Source organism: Centropristis striata, chromosome 6 (assembly GCF_030273125.1).
Source record: "Centropristis striata isolate RG_2023a ecotype Rhode Island chromosome 6, C.striata_1.0, whole genome shotgun sequence".
NCBI lineage: Eukaryota > Metazoa > Chordata > Actinopteri > Perciformes > Serranidae > Centropristis > Centropristis striata.
The window spans coordinates 19,308,231-19,331,460 of record NC_081522.1 but is presented as its reverse complement, the minus strand read 5'-3'; the positions used below and the strand labels follow the sequence as shown (position 1 = coordinate 19,331,460).

Below are 23,230 nucleotides of genomic sequence, written 5' to 3'. Positions count from 1 at the left end.
ACATTTTAACACAGTGGAGATAGAGCTGACTTCCAAAATGATTTGGCGACCCCCAGAAATCATCTCGCGACCCCAATTGGGGTTGGGACCCCAAGGTTGAGAATAGCTGCATTAATGAATATGTTATTCTGATCGTTCTTAAATGTACAGGTAAAATGTACTGTATTTCTTGGATCCAAGAAGAGGGTGCCAACTCATATTGGACGCGTTTTGATAAGCTTTTCTGTTGTTTATACATGGCTACATTTACATAAAGTATCCAAATTGTACAATTCTCCATTGTACTCCGTTCAGTTGTTTACACGGGGTGCTCCCAACATGGCCACGCATCCGCCCAGATTACCGCCCAGAACGTGACGTTGGTAAAAACCTTCTATGTCTTAGCAAATTACGCTACTTAACTGTCATGTATTTCTTTTGACGAGAAATGCATTTTATTCGCCAACCTGCTGCTAGCCATAGCTACTTAAAACTGAGGTTAGTGGGAAAATAATCCTGACCAAAAGAAATATACATAAAAAAATGAACAAATAAATTCACCAGGTGATTTAAATAAAAGTGAACCTGTTCTAAATGTACTACATATATACTAAACAGGAGATAAAAAATTTGATCAGACTTAGAAAACAGATCAGATTTTTTCCCCCTCACTGGCCTCTCAAAGCTTCCATAGTTTAGGGCATTTTTGCTTGAAAAACTGTTCATCAAATATCGAAACTTTGTCAATCAACTAATCTATTAATTGACTAATTTCTTCACATTTTCCCATAATTATAATACTGGAGCTGAATTTAGTGCTTCCCCAAACAGTCAGATCCTTTAAATCAGGACTAAAAACACTATTGTTTACTGCAGCGTACTCTTAACTTTAACACTTATCTGCTCTACTCTACTGTTTGACTTGTGCTTTTTATTATTTTATCTATTTTCTTATCCTGCTGTATCTTATTTATATTTTTGTTTATATTTCCCTGTTTTAATTGACTGTTTTTACTGTTTTCAGTGTCTTACTGTTTTAATATGCATGTAAAGCACTTTGAATTACCTTGTGTTGAATTGTGCTATACAAATAAACTTGCCATGCCCAAGTTATGAGATTATTTCAACAAATGAAGATTAAAAGAACAGAGTGTAAATGAGTGGTAACATACATGTGATACAGCTGTCTGACATTCACTTTATTGTTAAAACTCGTTTTGGTATATCAGCTGCTTGTCTTTTTACACCATCTTTAAACGAAAAGGCAAACATATACAGCTTCATCTTCAAAAACCATGCAGCAGTGTAAACATGAGGTCTACCCAGATAAAAAGTCATACAACTAAAATGTACTGGCGAAGTCTGTGACAACAAAACTGTTGTGTCAAAACAAACAAAAGGAAGCAATTTGTCCATTTCACTTCTTAACTCAGCAAAGCTTCAACTCAATGCTCATCATTCGCCACAGTCAGCTAGTAAATATGCATGTTTGTTTTGTGAATAAAGAGGTTAAAACACGGAAAAAAATAAATAATATGATGAACTGACAACATATACATAACAGAAATGCATTCCTACACAGTAGCCCCCCTTGCTTAAGCATTACTCTGAGAAAAAAATAATAATTTCCTACTGTTCTGGAGAGACATCACAACCTATTAAGCAATTCTGCAGCTCATATTGACAGTTGAAATACCACTATGCTGTAACGGACTGCTCATTAAAATTACAATTCATCTTGATCTGACAAAAAGCTACCAGGGTAGTTCGGAATTGGTTACTTTGAACTAAGCGACCAGCCATGGAGTGCACAACAGAGTTAAAGTACAGTTAACTCATTCTTTTTTCTTTTCTTTTTTTTTTTACACAGAAGAAAGGTCACCGTCATCCCAGACACGCACCCCGCCTTGCCTGCCCTTCACTTCCACAGCAAACCAAATGTTATACTCCCCACCAGCTCATTAGGGTCACATGGGATTGTACTGCATCTTAATTTCTTCTACTGTCGCAGATGTACATAAACACTACTCTTCCAATGCGGCAGCCAGCATCCGACAATACTAGGCCAAGTTAGAAAAACCTGAGTATGAAAATGACAAACACACACACACAAAGAAACATTATCTGCCTTTGTCGCTACGTCATGAAATCGCAGCAGCTTAAAGGACAAATGCAATGTGCACTTGAGTCAGAAAGGCAATGCTGATCTATTGATTAGAACGTAGCTCACAAAATCACGCTGATACAGGGTCACCCTTCAGCTCGAAGCTGAATATTCTTAATTTCTTATAGGAATTTCTTAAAGGTCAACTGTTCTACTGTTTCTGGCCTCTGTAAGTGTAGGATCACCAGATACAATCGTTCAGCCTTGCAAATCAGACTCAGCACTTCCACTGAGCCGTATGAAATTAATGGACACCATGCAACATGCTATCTGTTGATGATATTTAACATCATGTTCGCTGCTTTGGCCATGATGAAATGTGCTGCAATTGGAACGACCGGAAGAAATCTTAAAAAATAAAAATAAAAAAAGAATTCATAGGGAATTTCAAAAGTGGGAAAAACTAATAAAAATATTGCACCATCACTCAAATTAATGTGACTCAAATATTGGATAATGCTACTGAACAAGTGAAATGTCTATTACTGTGGTAATACCGACTTAATATCAGACTACAACTCTTAATTTTCCACTCCCTTTCTGCCCTTTTTACATTAGTGGGTCACTAAGGCACCCGTGAACAGTCCCGCGAATAAAAACTTTGATCTGTGCACTACCTCTACCCAACATCAAAATCTCACCTCGCCTATACATACAGTGCACATAAATGCCTCACAAACATACCGACAAATACAATCATTCTTATTTCTGTAACATCAATTAACTTAAAAATAACCCAAAATCCAATATTTGATTCTGTACAAGCTTCAGGAAGAATACATTTCTTTCTAAAGACAGCTTTTTATGTCAATTCCACCCATGGAGAGGGCGATCACTTTTCTTTCTTGTCGAGCTGGAAGAGATCCAGGATGTCAAGCATGGCCTGTCTGATGTTGGCGCCAAAACGGTGGGAGTCCTGAAATAAAGCAAAAAAAAAAAAAGGAAGACATTTTTAATAAGTCTCTTCATTAAGTAATAAACATAGAAGAAGATATATTGGCTGTAAAAATTGATTATTAGTGAACTTACAGTTTCTGGGCTTGAGTGTTTGCTGGAGATGTGGAAGTTGATGAGGTTCTCACCAACAATGATGTAGGAGACACCATAACCATCATCAGCCACCTTTAGGACACAAGAGGAAAGAAAGATGTGAGTATTTGGGACATGTGACATGCACATGCAGACCCTAATAAAATATTTTAGTGAAGATGAAACAAATATATAACCATGCATAAAGGACACAAATTGCAGAAAGTTGCAGAAAATTCGATAACGCTTTATATTAAGTTCCTTGTAATAACCATTAATTAACAAGTAATAAGGCCCTTGTAAGTCCTTACAAGATGCTTATTAACATTATTGTGTGTTTATAAGCTTATATAAGTGTTAATAATGGCATTACAAACACCCATGACCCACCCATTATGTCTTTGCCATGCCTTTATTAATCTTATTTTGTTTGCTTATTGATATTAGAATATACTTTATTGCTCATCTATTATAAGTTAACTATAAGTTAACTATGCTTTTTGCAACTACCGGATCTAAAGCGAGAACAATGCCTTATTCCTTGTTAATTAATGGTTATTAAGGACCTTATTATAAAGCTGAGGAGCAACTTACTGGGCCAAATCCACCTCCAGAGGACACATATTCAGGGTGTTTGACCAGATCAAACAGCTCAAGCTGCTGCAGAGGGGTCTGACTGGTGGACAGCCTCCACGGCTCAGAAAGCACCTGAACAGAAAGGTAACATAGAATTAATTCTCTGGTCAAAGCAAACTCATGCTTGAGTAACAGGATTCTCGTAGCCTGATCTAGAAGCATTTTTTAGAAGAATATTCTTAGTTTTTGTAATTTAGGATCAATTGTTCTAGTCTTTTTTGGCCTCTGTATGTATAGGATCACTGGATACAATTGTTCAGCCTTGCAAATCAGACTCAGCACTTAGGAAGTAGCTCGTGTTAAATAATGCAGTAATGAGCTGGATCCAAATGTACCGCGTCACATGTAAGTGGAAGGCAGAGAAATGTGCTTTTTCTTTCTATTGCATACACTGATTACACAGTGATTACTTTCCCTACATCCGTATCGTAACAGTGGAGTTATGTCGTAGTAATCCAAACTTAATCTAAGAAGCTCAGCTTGATTTGGTTTTAAAAAGCCCCCTTCGGCCTTATCATGGAAATTTTAAGTGCAAAATTGCCAAAAGTTTAACAGGTGACCACTCAACTTTTTATTATTGCATGAAGGAGGGCAGATGCACTCAGACTTTAGCCACTTTGTCTGTATTGTTGTAAATCAATAAGAATACAGTCCTTGGTCTGTTCCAATATCATACTGGTAGGGGCAATTTAAGAGCAGAAATCTCTCGATGACTTGCAACAACACGTCATACCTCCTTGAGGAAGGCTGAGTCTTCTCCCAGGTATTTGGAAACCACATAGAGACAGAAAAGGTGGCGATCGATGCCCTCTCCTGTCATCGCCAGGCGGTACATGTTTTGGTGCTTCTCTGCTGCCAGTTTGAGCAACTTGAGACACTCTTCTCTCTGAAACAGACAGGAAAGACATAAAAGTGAAACTTGACAAACTGTTAAAAAGCATAATCTGAATATGGCGCTGCTGTTCAGCCTTACTGTTTCCTCTCCGATCATGGCACGGACAAAGGCACAGGTCTCCATGGTGCAGGAGCGCACAGTTTCTGTTCGGCCTTCACGGAACAAACGTGTCATGGAGGCTTCGTATGTCAGGCAGAACTTCCTTTTGTCCTGTTGGGAGACGGGATGGATCGGCAATTAAAAGCCAAACAACAGCAAGTGTTTTTTACAAATTCTCACTGAGTTAACAGTCGATTTTAAAATGTTTATAATTGCAAAACTATCAGTGACTTTCATGAGTCTTACCTTAACGCACATAAACACCAGTCAGTATTCATGGAAATGAACAGAAGCTATATGCCATTTAGTGCAAAGCTCATGTGTAAACTTTACAAAGACTTTGGAGATGTGCTTGTACTGTGTTTTGTATACAAAAAAATTGAACAAATAAAAACAGTCTCTAATAGAAGCTGAACAAAGTTTGCATTAAATAATTAATTCATAATGTTTAACAGTCTTCAGTGACTGTTGGCTGACAGGGTGACACTGCCCTCTGCTGGCCTTTAAGATGAAAGTCAGTGGATTGTGTCAGTCATTATAATTAAAAGCATAACATGTGAAGACCATGGAAGACAAATCAATAAATGCAAATGTTATGAGTCATAAACCAGTGAGATGTATGTACTTACCCTGTAATGGGCCAGCTGCAGGGCAATCTGGATGAAGGCATCAGGACTGGTGCGGCATTTCTTAATCAGACCTTTGCCAAAGTCATTGAAGGGGAAAATGTGAGAGTCCACATCATCAGCCAGAGTTGTGGCTACTTTCAGAGAGCTGTGGATGACCTCCTGGCACTACAGGAAGTGACAGAGTCGCATGTTAGACTGGGCCGATGAAGCATGGCATGGCTGACAAAATACCCATGAAACAAAACAATAAGAAAGCTCAGATTAATAAAATGTATATCAGGAGCATTAGCATGGCTTAGGCTAACATCAGTCACATTTTCAGTTTCAAAGAAACAATACCCAACAGCCCATTTTGCTACATTTCTGGAATTAAGTAATAAAATACCAACATTGGTGCACACAACAAAAGCTACCAGCAGAGGGAAGCCAAGGCCTGAATATTTGATCTCTGGTATCAGTGCTAATGCAATAAACTGCAAAGAACTGATATACCAATCTCTATGAAGAATTTGAAGAGGTATGAATATTTTTTTAAGGTATTGCTTATAAGTTAGAATTTCCAGCATCATAAAAAGAAATATACCATTTCTGTCACTTCTGATGTCTCCAAATGAGGGAAAAACCATGAATGTCATTCAGGAGAGACAGTGTAAGTGTGTGCAATCTCCCATTATTTTAATGATGATCATGTTTCATCCTCTTTATCAATCAATCAATCAGACTTTATTTGTATAGCACTTTTCATACAAGCGAGATGTAACACAAAACGCTATACATAAAAAAGAAAGGAGAAAATAAAATAATGATAATAAAAAGATAACAAAACATAGAAACAAACACCCTCCGCCCCACCCACCTTCCTCCCCCCATCATATGAAAAACAAAGCACAAACTGAGGAACTGAGGAAGCGCCATCTCAACATGGAGCAGTGAGGAAACACTGGAGGCAGGTTAGAAATAAATTAGATAAAGGATAAAGTAAGATAAAATAAAATAAGATAAAAAGATATATATAATAATAAAAAATAAAAGAATAAAAAAGTAAAAGTCAATAATGACAATGGAAATATATATATATATATATATATATATATATATATAAATATAATAAAATAAAAATAAAATAAATATAATAAAATAAAATAAAAAGCTAGATAAAAAAGATAAAACAATAAATAAATAATTAAGATAACTAGAGCATGATAAAATACATATATAGAGATAGACTAATGAATAGTAGCAAATAAATAAATAAATAAAAGAGAGGATGTAATAACACTAAGATGCATGAGCAGAAAAATCTCAAAAATTTATGATGGCAAACTCTTTTTCCCACCTTCATGGGGAGGTGTTGCCCTTTTTCCAATGTTTAGACATGTTGTAGGAACCCTTACCTCCTCATTGATGTCCCATGTCAGCCTCTGTGGACCTGGCAGGTTGGGGTGGGGCTCCCCACAGCAGTGACCCTCCTCAGTATATCCCAACCTAACGGGGTCCATGGACAGAACATGCTGCAGACAGAGTCAAGTTTTAACACGTCTTAGTGAGATGGAAGACAATAAACTGATTGATTTCCCGTTTCTGTCTTAAAAGCTTTGATGGACAACCATCCTGACATAAAAACATTTTTTCCTCGTCTTTGTACTCGTTTGGATTGTGGAGCTAGTTATAAATATTTCTTGCTGTCCGCATTTAAAGAAACATGTTTTCAGTAATATCTGATACACCAATTATTAGAAGCTGATTCAATGTGAAAAGGAGAAATTAATTAGACAAAAACTATAATGACATACCTCCCAGAGATGGCCAATGATTGGAGCATCAGCCCAGGAATGCTCTGCGTTCAGTCCCATGGTGCCATTCTTGAAAACTATCAGGTTAAAGGATTTATCAAACCACCTGAATGGAAACAAAGAATAAACGCATTAAATATATCTATTAATCAACTTGCCCTATAAAGTCCTTAATAATCAAAACAAAAAAATACATTTTTAATCTGCCACACCTGTCGTAGCACTTTCCATGTAAGAGGGACTTGGCATAGCTGTCCAAAGACTTGACTGGGTTGTTTGCATCGAAGCGCTGCTCGGTGTCATCAAGGGTTACAACGAAGGCTGCCTTCTCAATGATGTCGAGAGATTGCTTGTTCCTACCGCGGCTGAAGTAGCTTTCACGTGCCTTGGCCCAAGGGGTCCTGCAGAAGGTCAAACAGCCACTTACAGGAGTCCGGCCTCATTCTAACATGTGCGTACAAGTTTCTCCTCAGTGTGATAACAGTGTGATCTGTGAGAGGGCTGTACTTTTCTTGCATACTTGTGGTCACTGCTACGCCCTTCTCTACCTTAACGTAATGCGTTAGGGGGCGCGGCGCTGCTGCTGACCCAGAAGCTGTCAACGCTATAAATAAGACCAGAATGCGGTAGCTATTTACCCTGTTTACTTCTGTTGTTTCCTTTGCTGAGGGTTTCCCTGCACAGCAGGTTCTCTGAATAAGGCAGGTCTTAGACCTACATTTGTAAACTTGATTTGTACTGTGGTGTGCTTTTATGAAATTTTGTACTTGAATGGGTGATGTGTGAAGTACAGTTATTGCTGTATGCTATTTTATATTTTTCTATCCTTGAAATGTTTTTCTTTATTGTTTTACTATTTATTCTGTTTGTTTTGAGACATGTCTATGGTGAAACCAAAGAGGAATATCCACTCAGTGGATAATAAAGCTTTCGTATTCGTATTCAAATAATCTCACACTTCAGCACATCTGTCAGCTAATTTAGTAACAAAAAGTAACAGCAGTTTTAAAAACAGTGCTGCCATCACATACAATATCCTGCTCAGTCTATATGTTGGGTACAAATCAAATTTTAGTGATCCTCATGAACAATGTTATATCTCTGTTATATCAGAAGATTTTTGGTAAATTCTCAAATATTGATACCTGCCTCAAAATTGCAATATTTGGGCTCATAGTTCAGTCTAATTCCTTGTAACTGACTACTAACCTTCTGCTAGGACTGTATACTAATACCCCATTGAATCAACTTTGGAGCAGGTCATTGCAATAAATCTACGTACTGTATTTCTTCCTGATGTGCCATATTACACAGGAAGTGTAAATTGTCTGGCCTTATTAATACTGGCTGCAGCTTGCTCTGTAATGCCACCCACCTCTCTCCTGCAGTAAGTGCAGCTAATTTCTCCTCTCCTGGCAGTGGCTCCGATTTGTCGGCCAAAATCCTTTCCATCTGCTGCTCTATCTCCCGTGGCAACAGCAGCCGTCCGTCATAGAACATCCACACCTTGAAGTAGCGGCCCTTATGGTACACAGCTATGTGTTTGCTCTCGTTCATGTGCTGAAGGATGTCTGGGAGAGAGGGACCAATGGTAAGAAGAGACAAAAAAAAAGGAAAACGGAGAAAAAAAAAGTGTTGGGGCCGTGTCAGGGATAACATGTTTATATGTTGCACATGAATCTTGCATTATCAAATTACAAGTGTATATGATTAAAATCACCAAAAAAAATCAGCAGCAGTTCGAATGGAGTTTGGATGTCACAGCATTTCATTTCCGGGAACAACATTAAGTGTTAGAAACCAGATTTTGGTCCCGGTGGTGAAATAATGTGATATCCAAACATCCACAGATTTGTATTTCGAGCAAAAAGACTTTTTTCAATGCTGGTTCTTTTATTTTTGTGAACATCCTTTTGTATATTAATTTGAAGGGGGAGGAGAAACTAAATACAAAACAATGCTACATGATGGGAGGGATTACTATCCAGTTCAAAAACTAAAGCAGCTTGAAATGGGAAATGTGGGGAGGTGAGATGAAAAGGGAAAGTGATTCTGGGAACAGGGTGGTGGTTTTAAACACAATGACCTGAGGCAATGTTTGTTTGAACAGCTCTGTGTGCAGCCACGAGGAACCAATTCAAAACATCAGTGGCATCTTTGATACAAAGTTATGACATTGTTGTGGTGATGCTCATGGTGTTCAAACAAGCACTTCTCTTTTTAAAGACGAGACAAAGGAGGGGATACTTACACTAGGACCAACAACCATCACACATCCAGGTAAAACTCAGCCTACACCTCCAGCAATGTGCACAGAAATATGGGGATGGCCACTGAGAGCCAAATATATAAATTAACTGGCTTTGAAAATTACATAATGAAATTAGTTATCAGCTTTCATCTTTCAGTCTTTAAAAACTCTGTATTAAACCTGATGGGTGATATTCAAACTGATGTCATGAAATCTGTATTTTAATTTTAACTGTAAATACATTTATATTTATTTCACAAGTAATAATTTTCACATCTTTTAACACTGAGTATTTTTCTTATACATTTCAATACATTTAAAATTAATCATAATTTACTACTAGCCAGAGAGATAAAGTAGTCTCCATCACAGTTTCAAGCTTTGGGCTTTTATACTGAGTTGGTCCTCATATTGGTTATAGTGTTATATCATGCATTGGAGGTCCTTTACACACTGACCATGCAAGTTACATATCAGTCTATGACTGAACAACAAAGCACTTATTCACAAGTTTCAACAAAGTTCTTGTTTAAGATGCTTTAAAAAAAGTTGTACCGTGAAATTTTCGCTTCCTAAGTGATAATTTAATTGAAGTAATTAAAAGTAATTAATTTAATTTTAGAAAATGCTAAATCTTTCAAACTCTATGAACACATACTGAATTATATATGAAATGGTACAAATGCATTTCCTTTACTTCAAATAATATATATTTATATTCCGGCTGGCATAACATTGTTTGACATTTCCAGGTCTTAACTCAACACTATCGCCGTTTTGCCTTCTCAAACTCAAACACTAGACTTCAGTCACATGCAAATTAGTCCTTCAATGTGTATAGACCTTCACACATGCATTATGTTTTCATGGAGGTCAGATTATTTTCTAATTCAAACACATGGACAAATGTCCCAAGGAGAAGTACAGCAGGAGTAGTGTGGAGGAGGCGGCACTGCTATGGACTCTACCTGTGTCTACACCTGGAACACGACTGGTGTTGAACATGCGCTCGTATTGGGCTGAGCACATGGGAATAGTGTGTAGGAGCATGAGCTGAAAAGCAAAAGGGGAGAGTCAAACACACGGAGATGACAAACTAATTCACTAAAATCCCCAGAGAGCGGCAGAAGACACACACCTACACGGACAGGGGCATGGATGAAGTGGAGAGGGACCTCAGAAAGCTGCCAGGAAGGGAGACATGAGCGGGGTCTAGAAACCAGTGGTCTGCTACCTCAATGCCAACAGCAAAGCCCTGATATTTGCAGTAGGATGTGTACTAACATGTAGATGGTTTTCAGATTAATACTGAACATATTTAAATATTTATATCTCCCAAATAGATGCCTTAAATAAAACTAAGAAAAGCCGATGAGAAGTAAGATTGTTTCAGGGCTGTGCTGTCGACAATGAGACTAGTAGTCAGGGTTTCTAAGGGTGGTTGCCGTTGCATTAGCTAGGGTCACAGGGTAGGGGTTTAGAGGGCACGGCTGAGATGTGCCCTCCTCTTACCTGTCTCCAAACCAGGGACACGGGAGGTGTTAAACATCCGCTCCCATTGAGCCGAACACAGAGGAACCTTGTTCGCCAGCAAGTATATCTAACGCAGCGTCCGACACAGCGAAGGGACAAAACAGTAAAACAGACTGTGAGTGTGTAACAGAGCGAGCTCATGCATTGGTTGTTTATATAAATGCATAGAATCTGTTTTTGCAAGATTCCAGTGTTGTAGAACGTGTGTCAGGATTGTGCAAATGTAAAAAGAATTTGCACTAAAGCATCATGCAGGTTGGTAAAGGCAAAGGACTGACACAGGAGCGGGAAAAGATGATCAAGCCTTATTCGCTAAGCCTTCAGGAAATGCTTGCGATTTCACTTGATCACAGCTCTACTTCCGTCAAAACAAGCAAGAAAGCAAAGTGCATGGCTCGTTTCAAACAGTCAGAGTTAGACACAGTGAGCTGAGGATTATAAATACACTAATAATCATTGGTGAGATAACAAACTTACTTTAAGAGTACACAAGGTTGTGAAAGATAAGCTTTCATTGTAAACTTAAAAGACAAACACTGAGATAACAGCTATGAATCAATCAATTATAAATGAGAAAGTTAAACATTTACACAGGATTGACATGGTAAAATATGTGCTAGTTTAGTTTCTTTCACTTTAAATAAAGTTTGTGGAGTAATCAGAGTTCAACAAATTGGAGGTGGAGTGAAATGAGGAGGAAACAGGGGAGCTCAGTACTCACTGGTTTGATCTGGGCTCTGTCCAGTTTTCTCCTGTAGAGCATGATAGCATGGATGGCATTGCCTGCCCTGGCAGCCTGTAAGGAGGTGGGGAACACATACAGGAAATCCTGAAGGGGGAAAAACAACAGAAAATTAATAAATCAATAAGAACTCACATTTTAATCAACTTGTCACACAAAACACAAGGGCATAAGATGTGTCAGAAAAGCCCCATGAACACAAAGTCACTGTGGTATCCATACATTTTGTGTTGGAGTGTACGCAGACATACAGTTGCTACAATGACCTGCTATTTTAAGCATGCTCAGTGTTGTTCCACTGACCCCATATCAAACCTTTGAGAGTACTGTTTTTGTGATATGGCTTTGTCAGCCCTGCTGCAGTGACAGAAGCATACAGAGGGAGCTGTGGGTTTGGGTTCACTGGGTCCATGCTCACAAATCTGACACAGATTTGGCCCAATCAACCCGCCCACTATTAAAAAAAAGCAATGCTGTGATACAGTGATTGCAGCTTTTGCAGCCAGGATGCTTAAAATCCTAAGACTGTAGCTGTAATGAGTTCCCCCGAGACACAGATGCATGGCGTTTAGGCTGCCAGCTGTAGGTCGTTAGCTTACAGAGAAAAACATTTGCTACTCAACTGTGTGCAGCTATCACACAAGATAAGACAAGTGATACGCCATAAACAAACTCTTATTCAAAGGCTGATTTAGATTTGACTAAAACTCAAGCTACTCTCAAGATCAAAACCACAGGAAGTGAAGCTGAGAAGTTCAACTTTAGGACATGACCACAACTGTATGATTGTGAAACAGTGCCTGGGGGTGACATAAGTGACTCCGCAGCTCTTGTCACAAATGATTTTAAGATTTAAGATATTACATTTGATTACACATTGTCTTCCCTTCTCCACTTTCCACAGCTGTGTTTTAGATCACAGGGCTGTAAAAGGGTCACGAGAACATACTTTACTATACGATACTATTTTCAATGTTATATTGCTGCACTATACTTATCCTATTAATATGTTATATTGTTATACTAGACTATATATTCGTTAAATATATTAACTATGTCTCATGTCCTTCATAATAATGTACCATATAATGAACTGAATTATGTCAATATCTTCCCTTGACCCTTGCACTATATTCTATTATATTAATAGAGACAAACACTAGGTACCATTACTTGTTATCACTGTTTATCTTAGACCTGTTGACTCTGCTGTTATTAATGAATCACACTACTAGTACAGGCAAAATGTCTCCAGACAGATACTCTTTTTTAGTCTCCATTTTTATTCTATTTCTATTTTAGTTTTTATACACCTTTCTCTATGTATCTGTATTATTTTGTTTTGTTTCTGTTGAACTGCTGCAACAACCCAATTTTCCCTGATGAGAATCAATAAAAGTGTATCTTATCTACCTACAAGGAGAAGTGTGTTGCTTAATCTTTAAATGGGAGGCTGAATCATTGTTTGCAAACAGATACTCAGGTAGAGCTGTCTTACCATGGCATAATAGTTGCTGTTGACCATGATGGGCCCACGGCCTCGAAGGTAAATATACTCTTCCCACCAGTCACTGACCTGTGCAACACAAAGAGTGAGAGGGGGGGGGGCATTATTAGACAAGCTGCTTTTCTTCGACAGTTTAAAGCTGATTCAAGACCAAGGACGGTGTGCAACACTGCAACAAAAGAGCGGAGAAGAGAGAAAGGGGAAGGAATTCTTTCTAACTCACGTAGTTGGAGGCCCACCAGGACTTGAGTTTGAGGTACCATTGCAGTCTGGGTCCCAGGTTCTTCTCAAAATCTTTAGCCAAGCCCTCCATCCGTTCATACTGCTCATCCTCCATCAGTGGGCGCACTGACTCCAGGTACTGTTAACACAGAAACGTATAGTCAAAAAAATGAAGTAAAGGCTCATCAGTTCTAAACAAGAGGGAGCAGATAGGCCAGAAAAACTGCATGCCTTCTATCTGACAGATAAGTATGGTTAGCAGCTCTGCCTTAGATCAAAGGGACAAAGAAGATGACCTGAGGGAATACAAACCTACATTGCTTGTTTGTTTGAATGGCTTACTCAAATGGAGAAAGTTTGACCTGATTTTTCAAATATTTCTGAAATCTACATAACAATGACTGAGGGCGTTATTAAGTTGAGTGGTGTTGCATAGCTTAAAGCAAGTACTTTACCACTCTACAAATAGAGCCCTCAGCTATGTTGACATGCCTGACAGGGATAAGGATCTACATGCAGGTCAAGCATTAAATGGCTTTTATCTCAATTGGTTACTAAAAAGTAAACTGGTTCAGGTTCATTATGTGCAATCAGCCCTGGTTCGGACAGGAAGTGACACAACAGGTGGGAATTACCCTTGTGCAGGTGTCCTTGACAGTGGGAACAGGTAGCCGAGGCAGAGAGTTCTGGAAACTGTAGAGCATTGGCTTCCTTCCAGAAAACACCTTCACTAGTAACTGGACAAGAACAGATAAGGGAGAGGAGGAATGGAAATCAATCAAAGTTACACTTTATGTTTCATCTGGACACTTATAGGACACTCATGAGGCAAAGTGCAAACACATGACTAGTGAGTTGAACTTAAGGGAGCAATATGGTATGCAGGGCTGCAACTAATGATTAATCTGCAGATTGTTTTCTAGATGAATTGTCAAGAAAAATCTGAGAAAAGCTGGAAATCTCCAAATGTTTGCATGAAAAATTTACAATTAATGGATTATCAAAATAGTTTGCCATAGATTGATATATTACTTGACTAATCATTGCACCCCTTATGGTTTGGTTAACACAGGAATGTGTGTCCTTTATATGATGTGACGAATACTAATTCTTTACTTGTGGAAAAGACTCGCACTAGACATTCCTGTCTGAATCTGCTCTAAAGTCATTAGAACAGAGGAGCGCATTCACCGCCTTACCATCCACAGACGAGTAGATATGGACACAGAGCCATGTCGAGCATGCATCCAGCCGTGCCATGACAACAGGCTTTTTAGGACATTCCTCATAATCATGATGATGGTGACCCACAGACCCGTGCCCACAAGAACTCCTCCAACTATCCTCTGGCTGTCTGTGGACATGTATCGACTGTTGACAGGGACAAAGGGAGACAAAGTGGGAAGACAGGAACAAAGACACAGGGGAGATTATGATTGATTAACTGAACCTTAACCCTGAATAGGGCACTCATTGAAATACTTGAATTTCCAAATTTCAACCCTAGAGAATATTGGAGGATATTACATACTGCCAGAATGTGTAAAAAAACATACAGACCTGGGGGGGGGGGGGGGGGGGGGGTAATATTTTGAGAAAAAAGTTTATGAGATTAAAGTGGCAAATCTACGAGAAAAAAATGTGCAGATTTATGAGATTTAAAGTGGTGCATCTGCGAGAAAAAAAGTTGCTTTTTTCCCACTTTTTTCTCGTAATCCTACGACTTTTCGCACAGATTTGCCACTTTTAAATCTCTTAAATCTGCGACTTTTTTTCTTGTAGATTTGCCACTTTAATCTAGTAAATTTTTTACTTTTTTTCTCAAAATATTACCTGAAGTTACCAAATATAGTTCTTCGCCAATTAAGGGTTAAACCCTTATTACTCAGTGTAGCCAGTGTCACTAATGATACATTTTACAAACTGAAGTTTACTGCGTTTGAAATGGTGTAAGACCAAAAGGTGTTATAAGCTTACACAAAGAATGTGCTTGGACTGTGAAACATTTTAAACATGTCTGTTAATAATAAGCTTTACGACACGTTCATAAACAACGTCCTTGACTTGAGGGAAAGTCCCCAGCTTTGTTGATAAGAGAAGCATTGAAAGCTTTATATGGTGTTTGCATAATATCATTAAATATGATCAACCTTGTTGGCAAACAAGAAGTTGAGCTGGGGTGAACACTTGGTACAAAAATGAAATAACTTTGAAATACACTATAATGTGTAACTACATCTAGAGCTGCCACTAAGGGAGTTACTTGAGAAAACCAACCTATGTGTTTTCTCATAAATACCTGAGGCATGTGTGGAACTGCATAAATGTTGTAAAAGCTTGATGACACAAGATCACATTCTACCACAACTGGTGTGCATTCATCCAAGTGGGGTCTTCTAAACATATTTGATTTAACAACATAGTTAATTATTTCCTCCATGATTATCATCTTTTCTATCCAACCTCCTACAGAAACTGACCAATAACCACGATATTTATTCAGGGCGTTTAGTCTTCTTAGCCACTGTGCCAACTTGTGAAAAAAATAGCATGATGGTTGTTACTCGATATGAATAGAACTCTGTGTTCCATATTTGGCCAATAATTTTAGCTCAGAAAAAAAAAGGACAAATCATCATGCCATCAAAGCAGCACCTTGTGATATCAGTGTCCTTACCTGATGGGTATATGTTGACCCAGTTTGGCAATCAACCCCAGAGAGGGATCCAGCTGGTTATATTTATTGTAGGACATGTAGGACACAACCACAACCATGAACCCACCAGGGCTGCCTGGGTACACACCAGTCATTACCCCATTCTGTGGAAAGGAAAACCAAATAATAATGTCATCAAAGTCACAGAGACCAACAAATATATCAGGATATTATTTACACCGCTTTGATCTTATAACACAATGTGTGTAATATCATTAAATCAAGGCAACAAAGAAGAATGTGTGAAAATGCTAGCATGTGTTTGGGTTTGTGTGACTCAATATGACTGACTGTGTGTAAACAGTCAACTAGGCCAAAGGTGAGGACACAAAGAACAGACAGGAAGGTTACCGGCACTGTTTGTGGTTTGTAGGAAAGTGGGTGACCTTCCAGTGACGGCAAGTCAACGTAACATAACAAACTATACAATTCATCTACCTCTGCCAGAACCAACATTACTGAAATGCACTAAATCTACACACGACACTTTGCTATGTTATTAATATTATTACTATTATCATTATTATATATACTGTTGCTGCCATTATTACTATTATTACTATATACTGTAATATACTACTATTATTATTATTATTATAATACCGGCCTTACCAGCCTTATTTATTATTATTATTATTATTATTATTATTATTACTATTATTATTATATATTATATATCATATTATTTTACTTATAATTACTTTATTTTCATTTTATTTCTATATTGTTTATTATCTATTATTACATATTATATTATATATAATATATACTGTACTATTATTATTATTATTATATACCGTCTAGTCACTATAGCTTTGTTGCCATCATATCACCAGTATAATTACCTTCATCTTGTCAACCATCCTACCAACTGATGTTCTTTTTTTAACTTCTTAAGTGTCCTTGTTCTATTCTGTGTTTTTTTCTATTGTTGTTTTTATTTATGCTACCTAAGTATTTTATTCTATTGTATTTTATTGTACTTGAATACCGAACTGCTGTGACAACCGAATTTCGCTTCGGGGATGGATAAATAATCTAATAATCTAATAATAAATAATAAAATAATAAACTGATTTACAGTAGGACAGCAATCAATGTTAACATAGCATTTCTGGGGCCCTTTGTGGTGATGTTTATTATCTGAATGCTTACTGAGAACAGAAGTTAACAGAAACTGCTGTGAGATACTAAAAGTAAGCAACAAACAGAGGGACAGTTACTGTCAAAGATCATCAAGCATACTGTATAGAAAGCTCCTGGCCCTACCATGAGTCTACCACCTCTCACCTTGAAGCGAATGAACCTTTTCTTCCAGGAGTGAAGGCCAGAGAGGTAGATCTGGCGTAGAGCCTCGTGGCACAGCTGTAGGTCGATGCCATCGGGGGTGACGGTGAACTGGAAGGCCACCGCCTGGTGAGCTTCTGCCATGTTGGCTTCTACTGTACAGGGTCACTGAGGGTAAGCAAAGAGACAATGATAAAGTTAGTGAAGAGGGATTTTCAGTAGGTCAAAAACATTGACCTGACCATATCAAAATCCAACACAAAGTTATGTTAACATGGATACTGACTTCAGGAATGAAAAAAAAAAACAATCAACTACATCTTGATATCTGGATGAGTCTATCAATGATTGGATCTTTCTTACTGAACAGCTCCTGTCACAGGTCTTTGAAATCAGCACTGCAGGTTGCCTAATTTCCATGATCACATCACTTTAAGCTCTTCGTAGGGAATCGGTGGAGTGGTGTGGGAAAGGATTATTTTGGATTTGAAAACAACATTAAGTTAACACCAAGCTGATGGATAACTGCAAGCTTGCTTAGAAGCACATTTTATAGGTTTAAAGCCAAGACTGACCCCACACTAAAACTTGTAAGTGTATGTTCTAGACAACCAGGTGTTTTCAGTGACTATAATGGACTTTTCTCTCTTCATGTGTCCCTGACTTCAGCCTGACACTTTCTTAGTTATGTAGCCCATATTCTAGTTCTTGAGAGCACATTTTTCTTCGTCAGATGTATCATCTTGGTCTTGACCAAAGGACACAGGATATTTTTAAGTGAAGAACCGTCATCAGGGCTTCGTCTTTAAGAGATACTGGCTGTCATGTGAGCCAGCACTCAAGCTTAAGGGTATTATGAAAAACACAACATCAGATAGACATTTTGCCATTTTCCTGCATTAAACATGCTTATTAATGATTATTAACTATTTTTTAATTGTATTGGTTGCAAAAGTTGCATATCCTTTGTTAGAAAACACCATGACTAGACAGAGGGCCTTAATAAATCAACTTGCTGTGTGTTTTTGTGTTTAGTTACTATATCAACTGAACTGGATCCTGCAAGCTGACACCAAAGCAGATGTACTGGGAGGGGACGGTTTTGGGACCTTACTCATTACCAAACTGGTTGGGCAGGTGTAGCATCTTATTGTTTACTACAAAAGAGAAGACACTATGCAAATTATTTTATTCTCAACTAGAAGCTCCTTTTCGTTTTGAAGTTGCAAAACTAAAGTGAGCTATTACATGTTTAAAGATGTTAAGATTAAATGTTTTCATTTCATTATTTCTAATTTCATAAAGTGAGAGAGATAAAAGGAAATTGGGGAAACTGACTTTAAGCCTGCAGAAGTAGCATGACGATGCCTATTCTTTGCACTGCTACATGATCACTTACATTCAGTAGTGAAAAACACAGTGTTCTAAATAAAAGAAAGAATAAAATAACATAATCCATTACATATACTGTACCAGTTTAGATGCTATATGAATAGGCCAATTCTGACTTTATGGCAGGTTTTTATGTTCGGATAATATTGCAAAGTGGTATGATGCTTTCCCTACTATTTTATATGACTACTTTCCCTACTATTTCATATGACAGGGATTTTAAACCTACATTATGACCAGCATTTACACAAGGTAGGCCTTTATTTGACCATCACTGGTATAGGAGACCAGCAGTATGTGTGGAATACAGTCCACCACCTGAATGATGACACTCTGCTGTTTCCAGTTGCCTTCAATTGCTGTCGGAAATACAGCTGCCACATGAGCTTGCACATAAAGTAACTGCCTAAAACGACTGGGACAGGCTGAAATTGGCTGTTTACTACACTGGTCGTAAAACTGGCACTTTTGTCTTACGGTTACGTTAATGTTTGGCATCCAATGATAATGCTTTGCTCCATCAGGTTTTCACTTTCCCTTTACGCTAAGACTACAACGACGTTTCTTTGCAAAGCTGGTCTTCATTTGTGAAAAAAACAATGTTTTGTATTTGCAGAGTCCATTTTTATTTCATTCATTCAACAGAAACACTCTGAAAGCAGGACACGTCTTTTCGGCGTTTTCAGTCCTCGGAAGGATCACTAGCCATAGAGCAGTGTTTCAGCAGACAGTCCCCTCCCCCAGCTACTTTCCAACATCACATGATCCACCCTGTGCTGCAGAAACTAGGGGAAAGGTCGCAGCGCTGCGCCGCTTAGATACCGGGCAAAACTGGCAACCTGGGACTCACAAATCCTCCTATGCCAGCAAGAATATCCCACTGTGGTCACGATGAAGCCACCGAAAACATATAGTTTGTTTTGGAAATTGTATAATTGTCATTTACCCATTTAAATATGTTAAATCAGTTGCAAAACACTGTCTTGCGACAATAAATCATGTCAACTACCCCCAGGCTTCATGCACTAAACGTTGCGTATATGCATTGTGACTCTGACCGCAAACGTCACCTTATCCATCCCGTAAAGCCTTCTGCCAGTTGCCATTAGTAAACACTTCAACATCACATACATTCAATCACGACAAATACACCTGGCATATGTAGGTTACATGTATTTTGGCATTATAACCTATCAAGTATCCTGCCCACGTGGTCTGTGAGAAATTGGGTCACTAGTGTGAACCCCCCACACCCCTAGGTGTAAATAAACTATATTATATATATTTTGAGAAACATAAACAGCGTTTTCAGTTACATGTAAGTGTGTTATCTCCACCTTCATGATGCCCTTACAAAAAGGACACCGTGACAAAAAAGCTTTTACTGACCTTCACTGGCAGGTGACATTCACACACCTTGTCTAAATTTCTCTTAAGCTACTGTCACACATCATAGGCACACTGCACAGACATGCATTACTGTATTATTATTGATTAACAGAAATATACAAGTATTGCAATATAGCTGCTAGGTAAATGTCAATGGATGACCTTAACTTGGACTTTTGCCTACATTCAGGTTGTGAACAACGCAGGAATGCTAACCAGGTCCCTACTGGATCATTCAACATAAGATCGCAATTAAAAGAAAGTCACAACAGGTTAATGTTTATTGCTAATATACAGTAGAGGCCTTTTCCACGTATTTTCACAACCAGCCGTTTAACACCATGGCTGTAAGCGCACTTACTGTCGCTGGATGTTTAGTTTCGACTTTCACGAGTCAAGATTTACCAGTAAAGTTAATTTCAGACTGCTTTAGGCCACAGAAGCAGACAGACCGGTCATGTCAATGCGAAGGTAAAAACATCTACTGCACGTCATGTAAACACCGCAAAGGCACTGCGCCGACAAGGAAATACAACAAACTGACATTATCGTTAACGGCGCAGTGATAACGACAGCTTTCAAAGAGGTTTTGTTTTACGTGTCGGCTTTTTTTTTTTTTTTTTTTCAAAACCCCTGCAGCCATATTTGTCCAGCGACTTCCAAAACTGCAGAGAGAGTCAATACGAAGCTAAGCCACGTAGTGGAGAAAAAAGACATACTATTACTCACCAACCCTTTCAATCACTCTATGGGAGCTGAGCTTTCTGTTTTGAAGAGGATGTGGCCCGGCCTGGCTGTCGCTCTGGCTGATATATACTCGGCATGAATGGGAGCACAGACTAGTATACACTGCCGGCCCCCTTTTTCGTCAAGTGGTCTACGGAACCTGTCCTGCTTGAAAGAGCGCCCCCCTGTGGTCGTTTGTGCTATAGAAGGGGTTGCATGAGGATAGCAGGTAACAAATGGAAATACGTCAAGCTGTAATGACATCACAGACACCATGGGCACACTGTACCCAGGACTGCATGTACCCAGATTGTTAAATTGTACAGATGATGCACATGATTAAAAATATCTACCCAATCAAATACTGTTCAATAGGAGCAGTCGATACGGCTAAAGTCCTCTATCATGTAGCTCACTATCACATATCGTCACCCTGTTAAAATGATGAGCTAACTAATTTTTTTAAGTTTTGCAGGAAACACAAAAAACTTCACCAAAAGTGTAACATATGACATTTATTGATCATTTCACTCAAAAAGGATGTAACAAAGGATGGCTATTGGCATTTGAGCAGGCCTTTGTGACTTAAGCAAGATATGGTAACACTTTATTTTGAAGGTGTCTACATCAGAGTCACACAAGCCTGTCAGAAACATGACAAGTATCATGAGCATTAATGTTATTTCAAAGTCAAGTCAAGTCAAAGTTTATTTATAGAGCACATTTAAAAACAACCTCAGTTGACCAAAGTGCTGTACAGTTATTAAAATAGAATAAATCATACACAACTGGGTATAAATAAAAACAATAAAAAGAATAAAATACTAAAAACAGTAAAAGCAATAGAATAAAATAGAATAAAATAGTAATAAAAACTCAATCCAAAACAGAGTTAGAGATACAAAAGACAAATAAAAGGGTAAAAAAGTAAAAAAGAAAGCCAAGGATTCTTGCCTAGCTGGGACTGAACGCCAAGGAGAATAAATAGTGTAATTAATGTTCATGACACATCCCATGTCATGTTTATGACACGCTCATGTCACTCTTATGTAGACACCTTCAAAATAAAGTGTTACCATATCTTGCTTAAGTCACAAAGGCATGTTCAAAAAATTGCCTAAGTCACATTTTATTTTGACTGAGGCATAATAAATCCGCTTAAATCACACACTTGACATAGGCCATTATCTTAAATGTTTTTGGAGATCCCAGCAGTGTAGTACCATCCGTTTTCATATTTTTCAGCACACTGTTAAGCATGTAATAGTATGAAAAGCACAGGTGTTAAATTTAACATTAGCAATGTCTCTGTCCTATTAATGTACAATTTTTACACCTGTGCTTATCCAACTTAGATCAGTCAAATGTCTTAAAGTAGAAAAGGCTTATGGTTACGGAAGGAAAATCAGAGAAAAATTAAAGAAAAAAATCACCAAATGACTTGACATACATCCACCACACGGGGGAACTGTTGTATAAAATGGGCAATGGGCAGATTTTTACATAGCACTGTTTTGCATTGTATTCTGCTGTTTATTATTTACAGAAAATTCACTTAATATGGTGTGTTGTTACTTCTCTCTGCGACAACATAAAACAACTGCATCGATTGATTTCAGTGAGACATATACAGCTCAGACCACTACATATTAAAAAAACATCTACTGTTTCAATGAACTGCATGGGTTCCAATATTCCACTCTGTTGCATTTATTAAGATGATACACAACAGAACTGTGGGAGTTTTCATCAGGCCACATTTGTGTGGTAAAACAATAAACTGTTAAATATAACAATACATTTCTGCAGTTAGGATACATTTTCAACTGCCAAATTACAGCAGAAACTTTTATTTCAGCCTGTTTATTTTTAAGGATTTTGAAGCAGTCCCTTGTACTTGATGCCACATTTTAACATATGCATCTGAAAGTATCTGTGACTTAACTTTTTTCATGATTGTCACAATTTAAGGTAACAATATTTAGCACATTATCTTTGTATGGATCTTGTCTCTCTTCTCTCTTTGTCTCAATGGTTCCCATGTCCAGAAATAAATATGAGAAGTCACAAGATGACTAATGGGATACTTAAGAGGAACATATATTTGTTACACACAATACAATAAAATAAAATAAAAGCTTTTCTGACTTCTCTTTTCATTTGTCTTGCTTTTGAAACACTGGATATCGATACAGCATCAGTTAAATTGTTACAGCCGCAATTCAAATAAACAGTTAAAGT

The 23,230-nt window shown here is 38.0% G+C and overlaps 1 protein-coding gene across 2 annotated transcripts; it reads right to left on the bottom strand.

Moving 5' to 3' along the window:
- Positions 1–1,157: 1,157 nt before the first annotated feature.
- Positions 1,158–21,115, bottom strand: cpt1ab (carnitine palmitoyltransferase 1Ab (liver)). 2 transcript variants are annotated; one of them, XM_059334798.1, is made up of 19 exons: positions 20,993–21,115; positions 17,486–17,650; positions 16,157–16,299; positions 14,679–14,850; positions 14,115–14,216; positions 13,481–13,618; positions 13,249–13,326; positions 11,730–11,837; positions 10,988–11,075; positions 8,600–8,795; positions 7,437–7,625; positions 7,225–7,330; positions 6,826–6,942; positions 5,432–5,596; positions 4,782–4,913; positions 4,542–4,694; positions 3,767–3,880; positions 3,173–3,265; positions 1,158–3,059 (listed from the first exon to the last, which is right to left on the bottom strand). In XM_059334798.1, exons 2-19 carry the CDS (start codon positions 17,624–17,626, stop codon positions 2,976–2,978), a joined length of 2,319 nt encoding a protein of 772 aa, XP_059190781.1. In that variant the 5' UTR covers positions 17,627–17,650; positions 20,993–21,115; the 3' UTR covers positions 1,158–2,975. The 2 variants fall into 2 exon arrangements, with proteins under 2 accessions (XP_059190781.1, XP_059190782.1); XM_059334799.1 differs by lacking the exon at positions 10,988–11,075 and adding an exon at positions 10,444–10,528.
- Positions 21,116–23,230: the final 2,115 nt, after the last annotated feature.

Coding starts and splice junctions, on each gene's coding strand:
- cpt1ab (XM_059334798.1), bottom strand. CDS start 17,626: ATGGCAGAAGCTCACCAGGCGGTGGCCTTCCAGTTCACCGTCACCCCC. Junction 4,695..4,781: donor CCATGATCGGAGAGGAAACA/GTAAGGCTGAAC, acceptor TGTCTGTTTCAG/AGAGAAGAGTGTCTCAAGTT. Junction 3,060..3,172: donor AACACTCAAGCCCAGAAACT/GTAAGTTCACTA, acceptor GCTTTATTTCAG/GACTCCCACCGTTTTGGCGC.